Source organism: Haliotis rufescens, unplaced genomic scaffold (assembly GCF_023055435.1).
Source record: "Haliotis rufescens isolate VD_foot unplaced genomic scaffold, xgHalRufe1.0.p SCAF_8, whole genome shotgun sequence".
In the NCBI taxonomy this organism is placed as follows: domain Eukaryota; kingdom Metazoa; phylum Mollusca; class Gastropoda; order Lepetellida; family Haliotidae; genus Haliotis; species Haliotis rufescens.
Genome location: NW_025964372.1, coordinates 22,580,910 through 22,604,327, shown reverse-complemented (window position 1 = coordinate 22,604,327; position 23,418 = coordinate 22,580,910). Strand labels below are relative to the sequence as shown.

At 41.3% G+C, this 23,418-nt stretch overlaps 1 protein-coding gene and 1 long non-coding RNA gene across 2 annotated transcripts; one reads left to right on the top strand and one right to left on the bottom strand.

Annotated features, from left to right (window-relative positions):
* Window positions 1-8,964: 8,964 nt before the first annotated feature.
* LOC124139321 lies at window positions 8,965-12,412 on the bottom strand. The gene is made up of 2 exons (XM_046506312.2): window positions 12,044-12,412; window positions 8,965-11,200 (listed from the first exon to the last, which is right to left on the bottom strand). The coding sequence occupies exons 1-2, from the start codon at window positions 12,381-12,383 to the stop codon at window positions 9,336-9,338; spliced, it is 2,205 nt and encodes a 734-aa protein (XP_046362268.2). The 5' UTR covers window positions 12,384-12,412; the 3' UTR covers window positions 8,965-9,335.
* Window positions 12,413-12,622: 210 nt separating this feature from the next.
* LOC124139322 lies at window positions 12,623-14,354 on the top strand. The gene is made up of 2 exons (XR_006861758.2): window positions 12,623-12,791; window positions 13,624-14,354. It is a non-coding gene; the product is annotated as an uncharacterized LOC124139322 (long non-coding RNA).
* Window positions 14,355-23,418: the final 9,064 nt, after the last annotated feature.

Genomic DNA, 23,418 nt, shown 5'->3' with positions numbered 1-23,418 from the left:
AGACGACTGGGCCACCCGTGCCCCCGTCATAAGAATGGGTATGGTTATGACCAAAGACCATATACCGGTATTGTCTGTTATGACAAAGGTAGGGTCGTAATCATGGCAGTCCGGGATTCGAATTCCAGGCTAATGGATCCTTGCTCGCTGCAAAGGGCGACATGTAAGAGATGGGGTCCAGCCTGGAATGGCTCAGATTATATTCATAGACACACTAGATATCAGCATGTTACGTATATAGTTATCATCGGGTCGTGGCGTAATAATCGTCAGATACCGGCACAACAATCATCAGATAATCAGAGATCTGACATTCTAACCAACAATCATCAGATCAAAGGACAACAATCATCGGATTGCCGAAAACCATCGGCGGCTCACTAAACAACTAAGAAGATTCCGACGCAACAATCATTAAACAATATTCGGATCCCGACATATCAATAACCGGATCTCGGCACAACTATCATCGGACCCCGGCACAACAATTATCGAATCGGCACAGCCGGTCAAGATGCATGTCATAGATGTTAATTACCCTTTTGGTGAAACAATTGTCGGATCCCGACACATAATCACCGATTTTCAGCACAACGATCGTCGGATCCCGACAAATCAGACATCATAGTCAGAGATCAGGGTTTGGAACCAACAATCAGCGGACGCCGGCATAACCATCATCGGATCCAGACACAACAATCATCAGCTCGCGGCACAACAATTATCGCATCCCGGCACAGACGGACAAGATGCGTGTCACAGATGTTAATTATCTCTTTGGTGAAACCCACGAAATATGGATATTGTGCTGACAAACCTAATTCCGATACAACAATCATTGGACTGATAATCATATATCGGATCCGGACACAACAATCATCGGATCCCGACACATCAGGCATCATAATCAGAGAACAGGGTTTCGAAACACCAATCATCGGATCCCGACACAACAATCATCGGAGACCGGCATAACAATTAACGGATCGCGAAACAACAGTCATCGGATCTCGACACAACAATGATCGGATTCCGACAAACCAGACATCATAAATCAAAGAAAGAGGATTCGAACCAACAATCATCGGATCGCAGCACAACAGTCATCGGATCCCGCCACAAGGATCATCGGATCCCGAAAATCAGACATCATAATCGAAGATCGGGGATTCGAACCAACAATCGTCTGTCCGACTATAAGGGCAAATGTGATCCGACGGACTTGTCTTATTTCAGCACCGTGTGTGGAGTACCGCTCTAACTGTATCGCTGCGGTACAGGTCTCAGATGGTTAATGTAATTGATACCAAGTTCCTCCAGGCCCTAGTCTCCCGACCCCCGGGGCTACTATGGGGAATTCAGTTACATGGGGGTGGGGTGGGGGTGGTTGTGGTGGGGGGGTGGGGGGGGGGGGGGGGGGGGGGGGGGGGGTGGGGGGTGGGGGGGGGGGGTGTTACTGTGTGTGTGTGTGTGTGGGGGGGGGGGGGGGGGGGGGGTCATTTATTTATTGCACCTGTCCCAGTCAGTTTATGGAAGAGCCTCAGCGGTATTGTTAGATGATGGTTTATAGTTTTGAGGATATATGTCATATATGTCAGTTTCATTATACTAAACTAAACTACCGGACAAAAGAAAGTATACACCATGTTTAATGGTCTAAAAAATGAAACAAACAAGAAATAGTTTTTCAGTGGTGATATATTTGATACGGATGTCATAGTTGTGTTTTTTACTTTAAGTTTGCAGTGTTTGGGCAGTGATATTGCTGGGGTTGAGATGGAAAATTACTTAACGCATGCGCTTGGGTTGCGAAAATTTATCATAAGTATAAGGGGGTTAGGGGTGGTGGAAAAAAGAAGGGCCAGTTCTATTCTCTTTAATAATATGGATATATATGTAAAATTATTTTGGGACCGGTCATATAGTGGGACTGGGCTGGGGGTGTTCACGCGAAGAGTAGGTATGTATAGAAGCGTCTTGATTTGTCCAATCTTACTATCAATGATTCCTTTATATGCCTGGGTATTTTATAGTTTGCATAACCCTGTCTCTCATCATTTTTAAACAAGTTGTTAAAACCTTAACACGGAGTCCTCAAATCTCACAGGACATTTTGTTTAATTTGAAGCGCTCTTAAAACCTTCGATCAATGAGGTATTTGTTCGGCTTAAAAGTTTAAGCTTCCGATCTGGGTACTCCTTCAATCATCCACTTACTACCTTCTCTTCAAGACCCCAGGGTTTAGAAACCTGTGATTACGAGAGCACAGTGAGTTTGTAGATAATTAATAGTTTTAAAATTCCATCCGTGACGTCACAATCCATCCGCGCCCACAAAATACATTCGTGTGTAATCCACGTGGCTTCGCCCACAGAGTTGCTTTTGAAATCCAACCATACATTCAGAATAGGGGCTCCATCGAATTCTATTTATACGTGGTGTTGAACATACATCCATCTATACATGCATGTTTTGTAGTCCCTGATTTCGCTTTCGCCCACAGAATCCTTCCCTGTGTATTCTATGTGACCAGAGACCATAAATGTATGTGACGTAACGATGGATCGGAAAGGATTCTGATTTCGGACCCAGGACCCATCCGCAGATCGATCCGATGGATCTTTATTATTAAAGTTAATGAACGATGAAAGAAACAATGAAATAAAGAAAAGATTTAATGAATGCAGTAATAATCAATGAAACAAGTAAGTAACAAACATATATTTGAAGAATATATCCTGAATTGTTTGATAGGCATTACTTAGAAGTTGACGGATGACAAGGTAGACACAATTTTTGGATAACAACTTCTTTAATACTGTAAAAAGCGACGTTTCGGTATAGATCCTTATACCGTTGTCTTTGCTTGATTAAAGAAGTTGTTATCCATAAAATTGTGTCTACCTTGTTAAAAATATATCCATTAAGGAAAATGAAGAAAGTTTCAAAATGTACCACAATCAAGTTATTATGAAAAGTCCATCTCATCCTCGAGATGATGAAAATCATGCCCATGCGGTACTCCACACACGGTGCTGAAATAAGACAAGTCCGTCGGATCACATTTGCCCTTAGTCAGGCAGAATGTTGTGTCATCACTCTCTTCGCCGCTAATGGTGACTGCGTAAAGCCTGGGTATTTTATAGCTTAAAACTTAACACGGAGACCTCAAACCTCACGGGACATTTAGTTTAATTTTATTTGAAGCGCTCTTAAAATCTACGATGGTCAGGGTACTCCCTCAATCATCCACTTACTACCTTCTCTTCAAGACCCCAGGGTTTAAAAAACCTGTGATTACGAGAGCAAAGTGAGTTTGTAGATAATTTATAGTTTTAAAATCCATCCGTGACGTCACAATCCATCCGCGCCCGCAAAATCCATTCGTGTGTAATCCACGTGGCTTCGCCCACAGAACTGCTTTTGAAATCCAACCATACATTCAGAATAGGGACTCCATCGAATTCTATTTATAAGTGGCGTTGAATATACATCCATCTGTACATTTTTTTTTGTAGTCCCTGATTTCGCTTTCGCCCACAGAATCCATCCCTGTGTATTCTATGTGACCAGAGACCATAAATGTATTTTATGGTCCGTGATGTGACGTGACGATGGATCGGAAAGGATTCTGATTTCGGACCCAGGACCCATCCGCAGATCGATCCGATGGATCTTTATTATTAAAGTTAATAAACGATGAAAGAAACAATGAAATAAAGAAAAGATTTAATGAATGCAGTAATAATCAATGAAACAAGTAAGTAACAAACATATATTTGAAGACAAGAATATATCCTGAATTGTTTGATAGGCATTACTTAGAAGTTGACGGATGACAAGGTAGACACAATTTTATGGATCACAACTTCTTTAATACTGTAAAAAGCGACGTTTCGGTATAGATCCTTATACCGTTGTCTTTGCTTGATTAAAGAAGTTGTTATCCATAAAATTGTGTCTACCTTGTTAAGAATATATCCATTAAGGAAAATGAAGAAAGTTTCAAAATGTACCACAATCAAGTCAATATGAAAAGTCCATCTCATCCTCGAGATGATGAAAATCATGCCCATGCGGTACTCCACACACGGTGCTGAAATAAGACAAGTCCGTCGGATCACATTTGCCCTTATAGTCGGGCAGAATGTTGTGTCATCACTCTCTTCGCCGCTAATGGTGACTGCTTCCTTCTTCTACTTCTTGTCGGTGCCATTCTCTTTACCATCATCCCCGTCGTCGACAGCAACGTCAGCAGTTGTAGATTCGGATATCCAGCTGTTTCGGCTACCTGCTTCTTGTTTCTGTATAAGAGCAAATTGATGGCCTTCGAGTTTTTACTGGTCTTCACTTGACCTCGAAAAACGATACGCGTACAGTTTTCTGCTTCGTGTTCAAACCTCTCTGGGATTAATACAGACTTGGCGTGTTTCGGGATTTCATCGATAGCAGGCTTGACAAAGAATTCGTGTAATTGTACCCCATCACTGAGTATTACCTTTCCCGCCTCATCACTTTTAAAGCACAGTCTTGAGGCAGCTGACCCACACTAACACGATTTTCAACATCGCCGAACTTTGAAGCCTTGTAGGATTGCGCCAAATTCCATTCGAGGAGATTCGACGGACTTGAGCAGGGTTTCTTGTTAAAAGAATATTCGACTTTGCGTTGGGTTTTCCACATTTTTTCTGTTTTGAAGAATGTCCTTTCCTGAATAAAAACTACAATAAATCATTAACAAAATAAACAATTGAATATAAATGTAAAGATTGAAAACAAGTAACACAGTAATACAGAGATGTGAACACATTTCTAACATGACAAAAATCTTACGGAGACAATTCAACCAATCAACGTTAATTGATATGTAGACCATCTCGCCTGTCATTATCATGAGTTTATCCAAAAGAACTGACATACACAAGACATGCCTTATTGACTGCTTATTCTCTCGTTCAGACAGTAGCACATTGATAATATCAGGCATAAGTTTCTCTAGAAAAAAACATGGAAGCATGTCCATCTTGACCCTGTGAATATTATATCTCCTGCCTACCCGTATATTGCTCGACCTGACAAAAACTAGTTTTAGTTCTCTCCGTTTTAGTGCATGGGTGGATGCATATGATGGCTCATCAACTCCTAAGTGTTTTCTTTTACATTACAGGATACGCTTCGTGAGTCATCTGTTTTGAGAGGTTCTTAGTTTACAACGCTTTGTATGTTGAATAAAAATATTAATGGTTGAGAAAGATATGGAACATGAGTGACAAGTGAAAATGTCTATTGACTGCTGTGGATGTTGATAGTTGTGTTAGGCATGGTGTCTATAGTCACTGTACTTTGTCACTGTGCAATTTAACAAATGACAAAAAATAAATATATGAGTACATATATTTAAGAATTCAAGGAATATTAAGCATAGCTTACCTGTGAGTATTTTAAGCTGTTTCCAGGATAATCATCACTGACTGGAACCACACCGCCAGCAGAATACGTCAGAATAATTTCCTCCAACAAGAACCCCGTTAGAACTACTTTGTGCCCGACATCAGCAATTACCATCAAAATTCAGCAGTATTCTACGATGTGGCTCATGGTGGTGCTGTACTCCCGTGCCTAGCCTTGCTCCAAGGCTGTACAGCATGATTAGTCCGTGGATGTTTAGTAATTCTATCCTTACAATCGGCAAGGTTAGATAATCCGACAAGGACGTCAGTCTTTTCTAAGAACTTGTTTTTTATTATTTATATAATCAAGAATATATAATTTAAACTAATAATTCCTGAGAATGAGAGACTTGTGCCTTCCCGTGCCTTTTGCCGTTGTCATATAGTCTGTCATACAGATGCTGAACCAAATATATCCAATAAAGCCAATGCAAGTCTATAATATATGGCAAGTCTAGATTACTGCAGTATCAGGAATAGAGAAAGTCTCTTGGCTCCTTTTGATTATATTTTATAACTATATTTTAACAACTGTTTTAGTCTAGTTCTCCTACTAACTCACATGTTATTTGAGTGGAGAACACATAATAGTAATGGCATCGTATTACCCAAACATGCAATGCAGGAGAGCTAGTTTTGTGAAACGACGCAAAGTGCCCCAAAAATTGAATGAATCGGGACATTGTGTTGTTGTTGTTGTTGCTACACTGCAGTAATATTGCAGCTTAAGAGAGAAGGCAAAATGGTGACAACTATCTTGCATGTCACTTTCGAGCTGTTGAATGCGGTGTTAAATACAACTATTGAATATGGATCGTGCCCAAATGACTAAATAATTGGACCAAGTCTAAATGCCTGAGTAGCGTGACATTGTTTGAACGCACAGGTCAAACGGAGTTTAAGAGAAACTATTCCCCTTCTTGTGGATATTTCAGTCTAGACCCTGTACTACTTGACGTGTGAAATCTAGACTTTGTATACGTGTAATTAGGGTCATCAGGAAGTGTTAAGTTGATGTACATCAGAAAGTCGGAGACAAACTAAAGGAGGTTTCAATGACTTGTAGCAAATTTACTAAGATTGCATTTGGCCATAGCCTCGTGTAAGTTTAATTAAAGTATACAGAGGTGAAATTGGGTTTAACATCCGGTTCAGTATTATTGCACGGGTGGGTGTCTGTTTGTAATAGTCCAGACTAATGCCGATTTTGTAATGCTAGCCCACTGATATACCATGCCACAGTGTGAGACATGGATACCAGTCTGATGAATTATATTACCGGTATGTCAATTTGACACGCCAGGAGCTACATTTATGACACCTTTCTGAAGGCTTCCACGCTTTTGTCACATCTTGTTCACGTGGGGGCGATCGGGTAGTCATGTGGTAGCGTCCGCTCGTCACGCCGAAAACCCAGGTTCGATTCCCGACATGGGTACAATAATTGAAGCCCATTTCTGGTGTCCGCCGCCGTGATATTGCTGGAATATTGCTGAAAGCTGCGTAAAATCAAACTCACTCACTCACTCTTCTTCAGTCTACCTATAACGAATGCGTGTGCCAATATTTTCACATAGATTCTAGTCGTTGATAGTTTTCATGTGACATGTAAAGACATATTTCAGATTTTAACGCAAGATATGTTATGACCAATTAGTGAAGTGTCACCACACTATAGCTATTAGAGTTGAAATAGGTGAGGTGAAATGGGGTTTACTGTCATGTCCAAGAGTAGTGCCACATGCATGCACGTAAGTGTCTGCTTGTACTACTCCAACTAATGCCGATTTTATAGTGCTAGTCCACTGAGATACCATGCAGCAGTTTTAAGAGAAATACCCCACTGTGACACAGTATACCAACTACAAGCCGACCAGCCATTGTTTTAGCCCCTTAATGCCGAGTGTCAGGCTGGGTAACAAGAAGTACCATCTTTTAACGTCTTTTGATGTGACGCAGCAGGGGATCAAACCTGAGACCTTCCACTCTCCGGGACACTCTACCACTAGAGGTGGTTTTGAGTTGAAATAATATTCAATCTCATAATAATCAGATCTTAGTCCTCGCTTCTGCTAAGTTCTGCTTTGTTTAGCACTAGCCAGAACTAAGAACTGATTTTAATGAGATTGAATAATATTAGAAAAGAGACTTTACTATTTTCACTTCATATGGTCTTCGCAGTAAATTTCAGGGCAGCATCTCAGGGCGGGGAGTAAATGAGTGAGAGGACACTGCTTTAAACAGTAGTTCTGTTATGTCAGCTTCATGCCAGGGGAAAGTCCAAAATCTTATTTTGACCAAAACATGGATACATAGAACTTGTTGAAATAAAAACTGTAAAATATTTACACAATGCAAGAGACAGTGTTGCTGGTAAAACTATTTCATAAGCACCACACCATTACAGGGTCTCAGGTCACTTAATATATGTTGAAACTGACTGACTTTTACATCTTTACAGTAACAAGTATTCATTTCAAGGAAGCTGATAATAAATCTCTGCTTATAAATCACATTTCTCCATAAGCAGTGTATGGCTTGCTGCTTTATTATAACCCTGGTAAAGGGATCAGTGTGCACTCTATATTTCATTCTCAGCTCCCTGGGGAGTAGACAACCCAAGCTGCCTGTGTTGGGGCTAGAAGGTAAACAGTTACATTACCATCTCATCCTACCAGGTACTAATTCACTGCTTGGTGAACAGATGCACATCTTGAACAAAGTCACTTGCCAAAGGATACACTACATGTATGACATGTGCTTCAGTGTTGGGCAGGACCAGCAGAGAAACTCTCAGGGCCCCAGCGGCGAATATGGTCATCCATCCAAGGTTTGGTTCTCATTATACAGTGGCTAGATACTATACTGTGTTGAATCAATCATTATTCATTTTCCCGAGGCAAGAGAGTTAACTGACTATAAAAGTCCAGTTTCCACCCTTGCCAAACTAGGCTGGTATTATGGAGTAACATTTTGGCTGGACTAACAAGTTTTGGCATAGTCCAATCAAAATCATGCAATGGAATCGAAATCTGGTTCGTAAACTGTCATGCAGATTTCGGTGATTGCAGTATTTTTAAAGCATGTGCACCGCCAACTCGTTTTATCTTTTTATGTTTTTAATCAAGGTGCTCAAGTGATTTGATGCACTTCGCAATGTATGACCTGTTTTATTACAATGTAGATACTGAATATCTATCAGATTGTCTTTACTGGGCGCCGCCATTTTGTTTGAAGCAAATGCAAGTGATACGAGAGGTAGCATCTAATTGGTCCATAGGGGATGAATAAAAGGGACAACTCATAACAGCCACTAGTGGTGCCACGATCGAGTCCAGGAATTCCAGCCTAGTTCGGCTCGGGTAGAAACTGGACTTTTAAAGTCAGTTAACTCTCTTGCCTCAGGAAGGTGATCACTATTGAAATCATGGCCTTGTGTTCCCTTTTGGGTTTTCATGAGTACATATTCCAATAATCAATCATTTGTTATGGACAAAATGCAGACACACAAAAGAGAAACGGAGCATGTTTATTTGAATTTTTATATCATTTCAGTAAACCTATTCAACAATCAAAAATAATTTAATACCAACTAAACAGAAATAATGAAAATGACACCTTGTCAAAATAAACTGCAGACTTTACACACATGACCAGTTGTCATCGTAACAGTCATCAGTTATCAAACATATCACATGTACATTGTTATTTAAATCCAGTCTAGCCCTGCTAACAAGTAAACACAATGATTTTTGCAATAGAATGTATACAGTACTCATGACCACATAAACATTATAAACAGTAGACACATGTTCAACATGTTTACGTAACAGATGTCTAAGTGGGACAGTTTGTCTTTACATATTCAAGTAACCATGATAACTGTTAACATTGAGGTGGCACAAGTTCGTATTTTGATGTGGAGCCTCCCTGTGACATGACATGTTCAAAGAGTTCAACTGCAGTTCTCTTCCGGCTAACAATGATAAAGCGATTTGCATTGGATCCCCTGCTCCGAGTCTTCAGCCGGAACCTCTTTGCGTGCTGATGGATCAACGCTCTCTCCTCTTTAGTAAAGTCAGACGAGAACACCAAATCACCATAGTTATCAGATCTTGCATAATTCTCAACACACTTCCTAATTCGATTCATCGTGTCGCCAGACATCCCCTTTTCCTTTGAATGTCCAATCCCTGCCCGTTTGATTACCTGCTCTACCAAAACAGGCTCTGCCCGCCCAGTCCCATTCTTCCCGACCCCACCACCAACCCAGCCCATCTTCCGGAGCATCTTGTTACCGATATTACTATCAGGAATCTCACACTTGACCTTCTCAACATCACCTAACACCTCCTCCTTACTCAAACACAACTCATCAGAATCTGCAGCCTGCTTGAATTTTATCGTCCAGCACATTTCCTTTAATAAGTCAATAGCATTTTCACTTGCTTCATACTTGGCCAAAAGCTTTGTCTTAGCCGTACACTCAACCAATGGCTGGCCTTCAAGACTCACACGACATGACACACCATCTTTGTTCCGGACAAACTCAAACTCAAGCAACATCTTACTGAAATCTGCACTTTGCCTCAACAGTGCACCTGGATGCTGTACAGCCTTAGTATTCATAGTATCAGACACTAAAATAAACTCGTCCAAGCTTTTGGCGGAATCTCCTAACAGTGGTCTGTTTTTGCTGTTGTAACCTTTGATCCTTTGAGTATGAAGACCTCCAGCATTGGACTCATACCAGGTCTCCCCAGCCGGCAACATTGGTATCTCATCCACCTCAGGCTCCTCCAGTTCTTCCTCCTCCAGGAAAGGAGTTTCATAAGCATGTAGTTCCTTGGAGTCATCATCATTAAAAGAAATTGTGTGGTATGGTTTCAGAATCTCCTGAATCGCATTCTCGAATGCAGCTTTCTTTGCCAGCTTCTTGGTTCTGTCCACAGCAGAGGCAATGTGGATAAAGTCAATACTGACTTTGCATTCATACATAATGGCATCTCCAACCTCCTTGCCATCTATGCTAGACCGAACGGTCATCTTGACCTTGTGTATGACCATGTTCAATAAAGAAATTGGGTTAATCTCCACTGACTTTTTCTTGATCTCATGTCGAAGTCTAGCAAACGTTTGGTCATATTCATCAACATTATTATCAGGATCTGATTTCTTTTTCTTTTGGGGTTTCTTCTTGGCCAATGTTCGGTGTTCTTTCATTGTACAGTGGGGCTCCTGGATACTGGCTATATACTGAGATTGAGCTATGGCTTGTTGATCAGCTTGAATGTTAGTGCTCTTGTAGGCAGCCCCAGATTTGACAAATCCCATTTGAGATTCAATGCTAGACTGATGTAAACCAGATTTTAGTGATTCAATGACTCCCATCTCAGACCCTGCCAGGGGTTCTGTTACAATATCTGACAAGGATTTTTTTGCCTCTGGCTCTGTGTTATCTGAATCCGAAGCCTTCACAAAACCCATTGTTGCATATTTCATCTTAACTCTTTCTTTCTTTTGTTTTACCAGTTTGGGAAAATCCTTTGACAGCTCCTTCAGCTGGATCATGACTGGGTCGGGATAACTGCAGCCATCCATCTCCACATTGATAAAACACTTGGCCAGACAAACCAGCCGGGCTTCTGGGAATTTGTCATGGTGAGCTACGAGAAAGCGCCTTCTAAGTCTCCAAGCTAGAGCACATTCGTCCTGGTCTCGATATTTATCAACACGAAACACTGTTGGATCTAAAACAGGTGAAAGAAAAACTTTTAAGACATTAATCAAATAATATTGTCAATATATGACAGGCATGTATACACTTTTTACTGACAAAGGATCATAATTTAACAACAAAAGAAATTCAAACCCATGACCAGTTGATCCTGTTAAGGGAGACTACTCTGCACAGCAAGTTTGCTGCCTTAGTCATACACCCTAATTTTGAGAAGAACTGCATGAATAAAACCACAAATGGTTCTTGTCAGTAAATGGGTAATACATTATCATATCAACACATTCAAGTAACTGTCAATGTTGAGATGGTACGAATTGTATTAAAATATTAAAGTAATTGTTATTGTTGAACATGTTGAAGTGAGACAAGTTATTATTAAACATTAATGTGTTCAAGGAGCTATCATTGGAGTGGGACAACTTATTGTTAACATGTTCAAGGAACTGTTATCATGGTTAACATTCAAGTGGGACAAGTTATTATTACCATGATTACATGTACAAGGAACTGTTATCTTTGAAGTGGGATAAGTTACTATTAACATGTTCAAGGAACTGTTATCATGGTTAATTATCATTGAAGTGGGTCAGGTTATTATCATGATTATAAACATGTTCATAACACTGTTATCGTTGAATAGGGACAAGTCTGTATTGACAGACAGGTAGTAACCATGTTAACAAGTTCAAGTAATTGTTAATGTTGAAGTGGGACAAATTTGTATTGACATGTTCATGGAACTGTTAATGCTGAAGAGGGGCAAGTTGTCTTTACATATTCAAGTAACCATGGTACTGGTAGTTCGTATTTTGATGTGGGCCTCCCTGTGACATGACATCTTCGAAGAACCCACCTTCTGGCCGACTAAGGGTGAGGAAGCGATTTGCCTTTTTCCTGCTCCGACTCCTCAGGCCGAACTCTTTTGCATGTTCATGGATCAACGCCCTCTCCTCTTTAGTAAAGTCAGGCGAGAACACCAAATCACCATTGTTGTCAGATTTGGCATAATTCTCAACACATTTCCTAATTCGAGTCGTTAGATCGCCAGTAATCCCCTTTTCCTCAGAATGTCCGATCTCATCCCGACTGATAAACTGATCCACCGAAACAGGCTCAATGTCACCAGACACTTCTTCCTTACTCACATCCAACTCATCAGAATCTCCAGCCTGACTTCTCTTCTTCGACGCCATATTCTTTATTCCAAATGGTATTGCAATAATGAATTGAGAATGTATTTTCGGTTTACTACAAGCATTAAAATGGAATAGGCAATTTGCATAAAATGTTAATAAAATGTTTACTAAAACTCGTACATGCAATGTTCACTTTTAAATTGTATTCAACCTTTTAATAGATAGTTTATTGCAAACTCTGTTTTGGATTCGTTTTTATAAAATGAATACCATTTTTATACGCATCTTTAAGCTCCCTTCACCGATACAGCGGACTCGGCAGTGCTACACTTTTGGAGTTATCGGAAAAGTGTAATCAAGAGTTTTGCCTGGAAAAACACGTTCGAGAAGCAACCCGAAAGTCTAACCTCTCCACAACAAAAGATCTGCCTCTGTAGTATTCTTAACGAGGACAACACCATTCTGGTAATTATTTGCAATAATGTGAATTTGGGTCCCTGTTGTAGATAGACTTGGTAGAGTGGATATGTGTGTCATTTGAGCATGTTAAGATTGGTTCATGTTGTTGAGAGTCAAAATGAATATTCTTGTATATTGGTATATTATTGTAAATTTCATCTTTATCATACTAGTAGGATCTAGATCTAAGTTGAGATTAATCTTGGCAGCATTGTAGTTTACCAGCCTACCAGGCGCAGTTTATAGCTAAATTGGTGCGACTGCCGTATGGCTCTCGCTTCGCAGATGATTATGCTTCTTCGACCCTTGCATCCTCAGGTTATTTGTGTTAGGGTAGAGTAGGTTACCACAACTCTATCCTTAGCCCTTGGATCCCATTTCCGATCAAGCACCCACTTGCCATCATAAGGATGAGGTATCCGTTGCGGATCAAACACCCCTTCAAGATCCTTGAGGTCAGCTGTGAATTAGAGTATGGGTTAGCTATCTCCAATGTACATCTACTTAAATGTATTTTTATCTGTCACCAGGGTTCGGAACTTATAAAAATAATTCACAAAGGACAGATATTCTGTAATTAGTTGCCAAACATAACTTAAGTGTACTTGTAGAACATTTTCGTAGCTTCATCGTGAATAGAGGGCTTTGGGTGTAGCATAGTGGTTAAAGCTTTCTCTCATGAAGCTGAAGGCCCAGGTTAGATTCCCCACATGGGTACAATGTGTGAAGTTTCTGGTGTTTCCCGCCATGATATTGCTGGAATATTGCTAAAAGTGGCATAAAACCACAGTCACTCACTCGTCTGAACATGCTCAACAGAAGCATCTTCTTTGTTCAGGGACTCATCATCAAACAGCTGACCCAGCAAATATTCCGAGATGGAAGGCGAGTCAGAATTCAGTGTGGAGAAGTTCCGTGATCCTGACGAAACTCAAGCAACATGGCGCCTCAGAAAAGCATTCCTGGAAACCCACTACGACAAATTTCCAACTGATCGTCTTGTTTGTTTAGCCAAGTGTTTTATCAATGTAGAAGTTGACGGCTGCAAGTACCCAAACCAAGTAATGATACAGCTTGCTGAACTCAAGAGGGAACTGAATCTTTGACCTGTCATTTTAGATTTATGATGGATTTCATGAAAATATTAAAATACAACACAGAGAGACTTGTGAAAACTGGCATATGGCTTGTATAACTCGATATCTATAATTCCAGTCAAGATTGGAACATATGTCATGCTGATGTTTCACCATTTATAATAGAAATATTTAATTCATGGTTTTGTCCAATTTTATCCTTGTCATCAATATGCATCTTCTTTCCATTGCTTAAATTGTAATTTTAAAGTTTGATGCATTTTTATTACCATATACTTCTCCATCATCAACATCATCATAATCCAAGTTTCATCATGTTCATGTTATCTTTTCAACTCATTTTTACACATGCCTAGGTAACATTCTGTTGATGGGGAGATTGTTGTTTCATATTGATCAATAAATGAAGAACTATTAGCCTTAGTATCTGAAAATGGAAATCAAGATTTCACATAAAGCAAGTGATCCAAAATACTCCTTCGTTTGTTTTTTATGAGTAATTTTTAAAGCAACATATTTTCATTAGTCAGTTCCTACATAATCATCCATGGAACGGTAACAGAATTGCTAATCGCAAAATATTTTGCGATATGTATAGTATTGGGCATGTTGGGAGACAGACAGTGACATTGCTACAATTCAGAGAGCCTAAACACCTGATCACCATTTTGTATCGGCTTTCACAAGCTAGGGTTTGGGACCCAGTATGCCCTGGAATCCTGTTAGAGGACTTACAACCCGTACAGCAGGGGGATGTGAGATGGAGTGAAGACAAACGATGCAGTATCATTGAGACATTTATTCCTTTCAACGTACCATGTGAAGTACAGTGAGAGATGGATAAAGTTGCTGGTCGGTGGAATAAGTAGAAAACATCACATTCACAGTAACTGAAAATATTCAAATGGCATACATGTCTTAAAGCTGAGATGACCATTACAGTCATGTAAATAATGAACAGATGAAAGCAAGACAAATAAACATGATAAACATGCGAAAGGAATAATTTTATTTTATTTTCAGAAACTATTGAATGCATTATGAGTGACATGCTTTGACAAAGACACCTGTATGTTTGAAAAAAAGGACAAAATGCCTTCCACTCTATTTTTCCTGCATGAATTTTAAGTCTTGACACAATTCATTTTGTGATCTTGTTCACATAGTCTATAAATAGATGCTAACCATTTTGGGATAGCACCTCTGCTTAATTCCTGGTATTTCAACATGGTAAATGGAATAAATGATAAATGTGTAATCTGTTTTAAGTTGGCAACTCCTTTGGCATTGCACATCAGTTCAACACTTTCTTAAGTCCCCACATCAAATAGAACACAGAGAAAAAGAAAAACACCCAAAGATGTTTGCACATCAGGACTTCCACCATTAAATTAATGTTCATTCTTTTTATGACCCTCCAATAACCAGTTTTTATTTCTACTATTGCTGTTTCTCTTCCGCCTGTGAAAATTACTGGCTAAAACCATAACAATTCGAACTCCTACAATAAATGTCATTATGCGTACCAACATAAAAAAGTCAAATCAATCCTTTAGCCTTCATATTGCATGAAAACATAAGGCTTGTCATCATATATCATGCAAATCGGAAATGCATTCTTGTCTGAATATACCACAGATGAACCTTGTGAGCAATTAACAAAAATTAGAAAATGTACTGAAATGAAATAACAAGAGAAAAATAATGAAATACTAGTATATATACACTTTATACAATGGGAATCCAATTTGTATCTACATTCACATATAAATCTGGAAAAGAAACTTCGGAGAACATGAACCAGGCAAGTCATACCTTTGTGCTTAAAAACGATTCTCCCTAAACATAGAGTTATAACTCTTGAAAACTGGACAATCACCCAGATGAGTGAGTGAGTATGGTTTTACGCCGCTTTTAGCAATATTCCAGCGATATCACGGTGGGGAACACCACAAATGGGCTTCACACATTGTACCCATGTGGGGAATCGAACCCAGGTCTTCGGCATGATGAGCGAATGCTTTAACAAGACTACAAGACTACGCCACCGCCCCAATGAAGATGAAATCAGAAAGGAACATACGTAGAGGCTGAGTGTGAGCGATTGAGTTTGATTATATCAGAGCATGTCAGATTGATGGGAGTGGAAAGCCCAAAGACATGCAGGTCATAGATATTTACCACTTTGGTGAAAACCACCAGCACAGGTTCAGTGTTAACAAACCTAGAAACAGAATCAAGGGAATCGGAGGTTCGAACCCACAAAGGTTTATGGCTTGCCCAAGGGATGCAGCTCTGCATAGTGAGTTCAGGTGCCTTAGGATAAAAAGATTTGTCCCAGGGGTATTCTGTAGAAAGTTTGCAGGTCTTTCAGAGTGTAGCACCTGTGAAGTGGACTTGACATGTTTTAAATGTAGATATTTATTTTGCAATTGAAGACAATACAATGCAAACTTAAGAAAACATGTTCTTTAACTCCTTTTGAGTAGTAAATATATGAAGTCATGTTTTGTATGGTTCATGGAAAGTGGGTTGGAAACAAAAACTTGTTGACATTTATTATTTTCTAATTGTCTTTCAGTTTATAAGCCAGATATAACCATCAGCAGAATTAGACACACCTGAAGCATGCCACATCAGGGGATTACGACACACAGGCTTTGAGAATGTTTTTCCCAGTGATGAAACTTGACAGAATTCTCAATACAGTGCTTGTTCCATGAAGGTGGTGTCATATGGTGTCCTTCCATGAAGATGGTGTCCTACAATGGAGGTGATGTCCTACTACCATGAAGTGGTGTCCTACCATGGAAGTAGTGTCCTACCATATTGGTGGTGTCCAACCATGGAGGTGGTGTCCTATCATATTGGCGGTGTCCAACCATGGAGGTGGTGTCCTACCATATTGGCGGTGTCCAACCATGGAGGTGGTGTCCTACCATATTGGCGATGTCCAACCATGGAGGTGGTGTCCTACCATATTGGCGGTGTCCAACCATGGAGGTGGTGTCCTACCATATTGGCGGTGTCCAACCATGGAGGTGGTGTCCTACAATATTGGCGGTGTCCAACCATGGAGGTGGTGTCCTATGGTGTCCTACCATAGAGGTGGTGTCCCACCATGAAGGTGGTCTCCTACCATGAAGGTGGTCTCCTACCATGGAGGTGGTGTCCCACCATGAAGGTGGTGTCCTACCATGAAGGTAGTGTCCTACCATGGAGGTGGTGTCCTTCCAGAAAGGTGGTGTCCCACCATGAAGGTGGTGTCCTTCCAGAAAGGTGGTGTCCCACCATGAAGGTAGTGTCCTACCATGGAGGTGGTGTCCTGTGGTGTCCATCCATGGAGGTGGTGTCCTTCGGGAAAGGTGGTGTCCTATGGTGTCCTACCATGAAGGTAGTGTCCTACCATGGAGGTGGTGTCCTACCATATTGCTGGTGTCCTACCATATTGCTGGTGTCCTACCATGAAGGCGGTGTCCTGTAGTGTCCTACCATGAAGGTGGTGTCCTGTAGTGTCCTACCATGGAGGTGGTGTCCTACCATGGAGGTGGTGTCCTGTGGTGTCCTACCATGGAAGGTGGTGTCCTTCGGGAAAGGTGGTGTCCTTCGGGAAAGGTGGTGTCCTACCATGAAGGCGGTGTTCTACCATGAAGGTGGTGTCCTACCATGGAGGTGGTGTCGTACCATATTGCTGGTGTCCTACCATGAAGGCGGTGTCCTACCATGAAGGCGGTGTCCTACCATGAAGGTGGTGTCCTACCATGAAGATGGTGTCCTACCATGAAGGTAGTGTCCTACCATGGAGGTGGTGTCCTATGGTGTCCTACCATGGAGGTGGTGTCCTACCATATTGCTGGTGTCCTACCATGAAGGCGGTGTCCTACCATGAAGGTGGTGTCCTACCATGAAGGCGGTGTCCTGTAGTGTCCTACCATGAAGGTGGTGTCCTGTAGTGTCCTACCATGGAGGTGGTGTCCTACCATGAAGGTGGTGTCCTACCATGGAGGTGGTGTCCTACCATGGAAGGTGGTGTCCTACCATGAAGGTGGTGTCCTGCCATGAAAGTGGTGTCCTACCATGAAGGCGGTGTTCTACCATAAAGGTGGTGTGTTCCTACCATGAAGATTGCTTTAGCCTTCTAGCTATAATTCATGTTACACTTCAGCTAATGGAAACAGAAGACACTGAATAGTTGTTCAGTATCAAACACAGTTTCCCAGATAATACCCAAATAATGTTTTTTTTTACTTATGTACCAGAAAATATCAATTTTTTAGGAATAATTTTAAAGACTTCGAGCGAGTTAGAGATCTACACATTTTACATAATATTCCAGCCATATCATGGCAGCGCACCCCAGGAATCAACGTCATCCCTATGTGGGGAATTGAACCTTCAGTCTTCAGTGTGAAAAGCCAATGTAACCACTGTGCTACCTCACCACCCTTCAAGATTTTGAAGCCAAGGGAACCGATTCCCAAGTTGTAAATAAGTGCTCTGCATTCACAGTATGCCATCACTTACATGATTCCAGACCCATTAGTCCTAATACCTCACATTCTGTACAATCAGGAATGGAACACCTTCCTAAATTAAACAATACCACCAATCATTCTTCAATCAATCGGTTTCATATGAACGGTCCGGTACAGATTAACAACATTGTGAAACTGTTACAGTAAAAGGTTTCCTCTCAGGCACAATTCCCCCAAGGTAAGAAAAACCCCTGCAAGATAGCCTTATACTTACATTAAATCCCCTTCTTACATGATGATGAACCACGACTCAGCTCCAACAGTTACTGCTTAAAATTTACAATGCCTGGTAAACAATTGTTTTGTGTTCATTCATTTAATCCAATGATTTTTCTTCCAGTTGTTTGAAATATACAACACATCCATCACGAAACATCAAACATAACAATGTGCAAGAGAACACACAAGAACATGATGAAGTGATGGATACAAATAATAACTTAATGAATATGTTCATGAGTCTTTGTTTAATCCAACATAATAGTCATCATCCAATCATAATGATAAATTACAGTGCAGGGGAGTGTCGGGGTAACACTGTACAGCTGTTTACAAGTGTTGCCTATAACAACACATATATACTCATCAGTATAATTACAGGAACATGTATCACGGTGATCAATGAATAGGTAAAACTGATCACAATAAATTAAGCATAACGAAGAATGGATCTATCTATCAAACATATCTACAGAGCATAAACAGTCAGCTTTTAAAGTAGATCGGGAAGGATGAAAATTTTTTATGGATCATGGATAATTCATTTTAACTTAGGGAATATAAAACAAAACAGGTACAAAATTTGTATAATCAATTAATACAATTAATTTATCACCCACATGTGCCCTTCAGATGACCAAATGAAGGGCACCCCGGTAGCATAAGATTCCACATGTGCCCTTCTGATGAGTAAATGATGGGTACCCGGTAGTTTCAATAAGATTCCATATATGGAATACCTTTCTTGTGACTAAATGATGGTACCCAGTAGTTTTGATAAGAATTCATATATGCCTCTATGATGACTAAATGAGAACCTGATAGCTTTTACAAAGATTCCACATATGGTATACCTTTCTCGTCAATAAATTACGGGTACTCTGTAGTTTTGATAGGATTCAAGGCAGAACGGTATTGGTAATATAAGCACTTTTCATCTCTGTTGTGGTTTGTTATCGGAGCATGCTGAGAATGAGCTCAGATTTGAAAGTTTACTCTTCTGAGATTAGAACTTGCACGCACCCACCCCCCAAAACAAAAATTCTCAAATTCGGTACAGAAAAAAAAATATTAAGAAAGACAACATTCAATGATAGTAAAAAAGTAAATCTAAATGACCATAGAAGTTGGTGGAACATTTGTTTGTCTCACATTCACAACAAATTCAAGAATAAATATTTCCAATAAACATCAAATATTGACATCTGTGAATACAGCTGTCCTCCATCACATGAATTCCATATCTTAAATGTCATCATGATATTTGATACATTTCCCTTACTTCACCAGTCATTGACAGGCCTCACATTAGGTAAAACAATGGAACAATAGGGTACAAGATATGACTAACTGCTTTCACAGAGGAACTGACCCCTGTGTCATGTGCACTCTGACCTCTTCATCAGCTCTAACCACATCTCGACATACCAGTCAACAGGGTACAGCAGTGGGGTTTTATAATGTTTTGAACCAGGGTGTGAAATTGTCTCAAAATATTGCAGCCATGTGGGCTAGCTCACCTTAAAAGTTAGGGACTGACCTTTTGATATTCAGGGGACGGGAGTGGGATTTTGTATCGAGATTAGACATTTTTCAGCTACAGCTGCAAAACCAGATAATTCTTTATATTAAATCTATGAGCCAAACTATTTTTTTCTCCAAAAAAACCAAAACTAATTGCAACCATGTAATTCTTGTGACAGGCAATTTCCTGTTTTTGGCCAATAGTATGATGCATAACCATTTTTTTCAAGAATTTTTTAGGACATTTTCTTTATTTCGATAAATTTCCGTTCTCCCTGTTTCGTACAAAACTTCAAACAACAATTCCAGGATATAATAAATGTTACTGTATTCGACGTAATAAGCGCCCAGGGCACTCTAAAAATTAGAAATAGGGGGCTCTTATTAGAATATTATTTTGGAGAAAAAAAAACAGAGTTGAAAGCACACCAGTTCAGCCCAGAAAGGGTCAGCATTGTGTTTTGTTGTTTAACCCCGCACTCAGCACTTCTCCAACTTTGACGACAGCTTGTAAATAATCGAGTCAAGAAAATCCAGTGATCAATATTGTAGGCAATGATTCATGCCGGGGTACGAGGACACACCATCAAGTCACGGAGTCTGACCACCTGATCCATTTGGTCGCCTAAAACGGCTCAGGTTGCTGGGCACATACGCTAACCTTGACTCCAAACAGAGTAGGCCTCAGTGCCTTAATCTTGTCTCAAAGAGCTGTCTAACATGGGAATGACACAGACAGGGATGAGACTGACTTGGCTAACTGCATGTCATCATGCCATGAATCACTCTGCTTGCTGTCAGTCAATGGTTGGCCTGGTTTCACGGCATGACACAGCAGGGATATTGCGGACTGCAGTGTTTGAACAACCTTCCCCCACTCGAGTATAGTAACACCGTGCTGGGCATGCAGTCCTGTTTTATCCACAAGCAGCATTCAGCCTAATCCCCAGAATTTACAAATATGGTAAACATTCGTGAGATAAGATTTGTAGAAATAGTAAAGTCTTTTGACATCACATAATACAGAGAACAGAAACAGTTGTACATACAATATTATGACTAAATGACAGTGATTAGATTTATAAATGGGTTTTTCAGATTAAAAACGATGTTTTATTGGTCTGTTTTAAGTCGTACAAATGGGTATCTCATACCTCTAGTCGCACATTAAAAGGAAGACAGAAGCTGGAATGTAAACAATAAACTTGTTTCCATCCGACAACTGCACACGACAGTTGAATTGCGTCGAAGTGTGGTCGGCATATGATTTAGTTTCAGAACGACTCGTCGTATCCAAGGTAACTAAAAATAGCATGGTTAATGCTCTTCGACACACAACTTATTATCGATGCGACAGGACAACTGCACATGTCAGTTGAATGGCGATCGAAGTGTGGTCGGCGCATAATTTAGTTACAGAGCAACTCGCAGTATACAAGGTAACTAAAAAATATGAGCAGGACTATAAAGTATGGGAAGACAATGCATACACCGAATAACCATAATAAAAAAGCCGAAGTACTGCACGCAACAAAAAACCATAAGAATGCGTACATTCACCAACAGTTTTTATTGTAACATGCGAAGAGATCTACTTGGGGCAACCAGAGTCGATCTGTCAGCAGATGAAAAACTGTCGGGCGGATCATCCACTTCGTGGGAGACGGCCTCGATGGTCTCGACAGGGCGTCGACTATCACATTCTTGGCCCCCAGGATGCGACGGGCGCGTACGCCCATGTCTAAGGGTCCTTGAGGAAAACCCACCTGTGGGCATAGTCTCCCCCCTACTGGTAACTTGTCTAAAGGCAGTGTCACCGGGGGCGACTCCAACGACAGTGACGGCGGGGAAAGGGTCCTCACTTCTTCCCCCGCTGGCTCTGTCCCCCAATGGGATACTTGGAAAAGGAGACCTGGCGATCTTTTCTGTCCGCATCTCTCTCGCGGGACGGCTGTTGAGGCGTGTCCCTATGAAAGGCCTGTTGTACATTCTCGTTTCTATAACGGCGTCGTGGGTCGTTTGAAACCGGTGGCTGTCTGGACAGATTGTGTGAAGCCAAAATGATGATGTCACGCTTGGCTTCCTTGGAGACCTTGTCCAGAACATCGTTGGTACGACCGTCAAACAACTGTTGCGATGACCACGGGGCCTGTAAGAGTGTCCAGCCATGACGATCAGGTTGTTCAGTGCAGTCGATGTAACCATGACGACGTGCCGTAGTAATCTGGCCTGATACATATCGGGACTGGGCGAGGACGTCCGAGATCCACATACAGGTGTGGATTGATGGCACCGTCCTTTCGTCCTCGTCCTGGGGGTCTTTCTCCTCAAAGTACACTGAGAGGGCCTCGATCGCTGTCGACAGCATAGCAAGCGGTTGTAGCTGGTGACGAACAGCAGTGTCCATGGATTCCAAATGCCTGTCTTCTACTAGAATCTTGGAGGGCTCTGGTGTCTTGAAGAGTAGTCCCCAATCCAAGTCCCTACTCATTGGTGACGAAAACGGCATGCCATAAAATCGGGTAACTAGATCGACCAGGCGGTTTGCTGATACTCTGTCCCGGCAGAGCAGAGGCAAAGTTCTGGTCCATATTGTGAGGCATGGCTCTGAAGACATCGGGAGGAGAAAACTGAAGAGACTGCTCTACGCCGCTGATCTCCCAAAAACTCCCTTCGAGAGCGTCGCACGTCCCTGTGGGGGCGAGGGCTACAATCTCTAACTGTAGAAGTACTACGATCCCAATCGTAGTTATCGTCCGAAACGAACTCATGACGACCACGAAGGCGACGAACATCCTCGTGTCGTTTACTGTCTCTCGACCAGGCCATCGACCTGTCGTCCCGTGGACGGGAACGACTTCTAGAGAGGGATCTGTGTTCACTGTCAACCCGCACGCCGTTCCTATCGTCGTTGGTAGGAAGAGAGACGGACCGACTGGGGACCGTAGCCCCCTCATGGTCCTCGTCACGACCCGGTCCCGTCGTAACGGGGGTGGCTGAGTGACGCTCTCGATCAACCGATTGACGAAGATCAGTCGTGCGGGTAGTATCATCAGCAGGCGAACAGTCACGTGTCTTGTCGAAAACATAAGTTGACGGAGGCGGGTCGTTATCAACTGATTTCTTGGGTGTGGCCGACGTGCCACCCCCAGGGCCAGATGTAGAGGGTGCAGAGTCCAAGGATCCACCTGATGACCTTCTCTGCTTGTAGCGCTGGTCAGTAGCCCGCTTCGCCAACGCACGAAGATACAAGTTAAA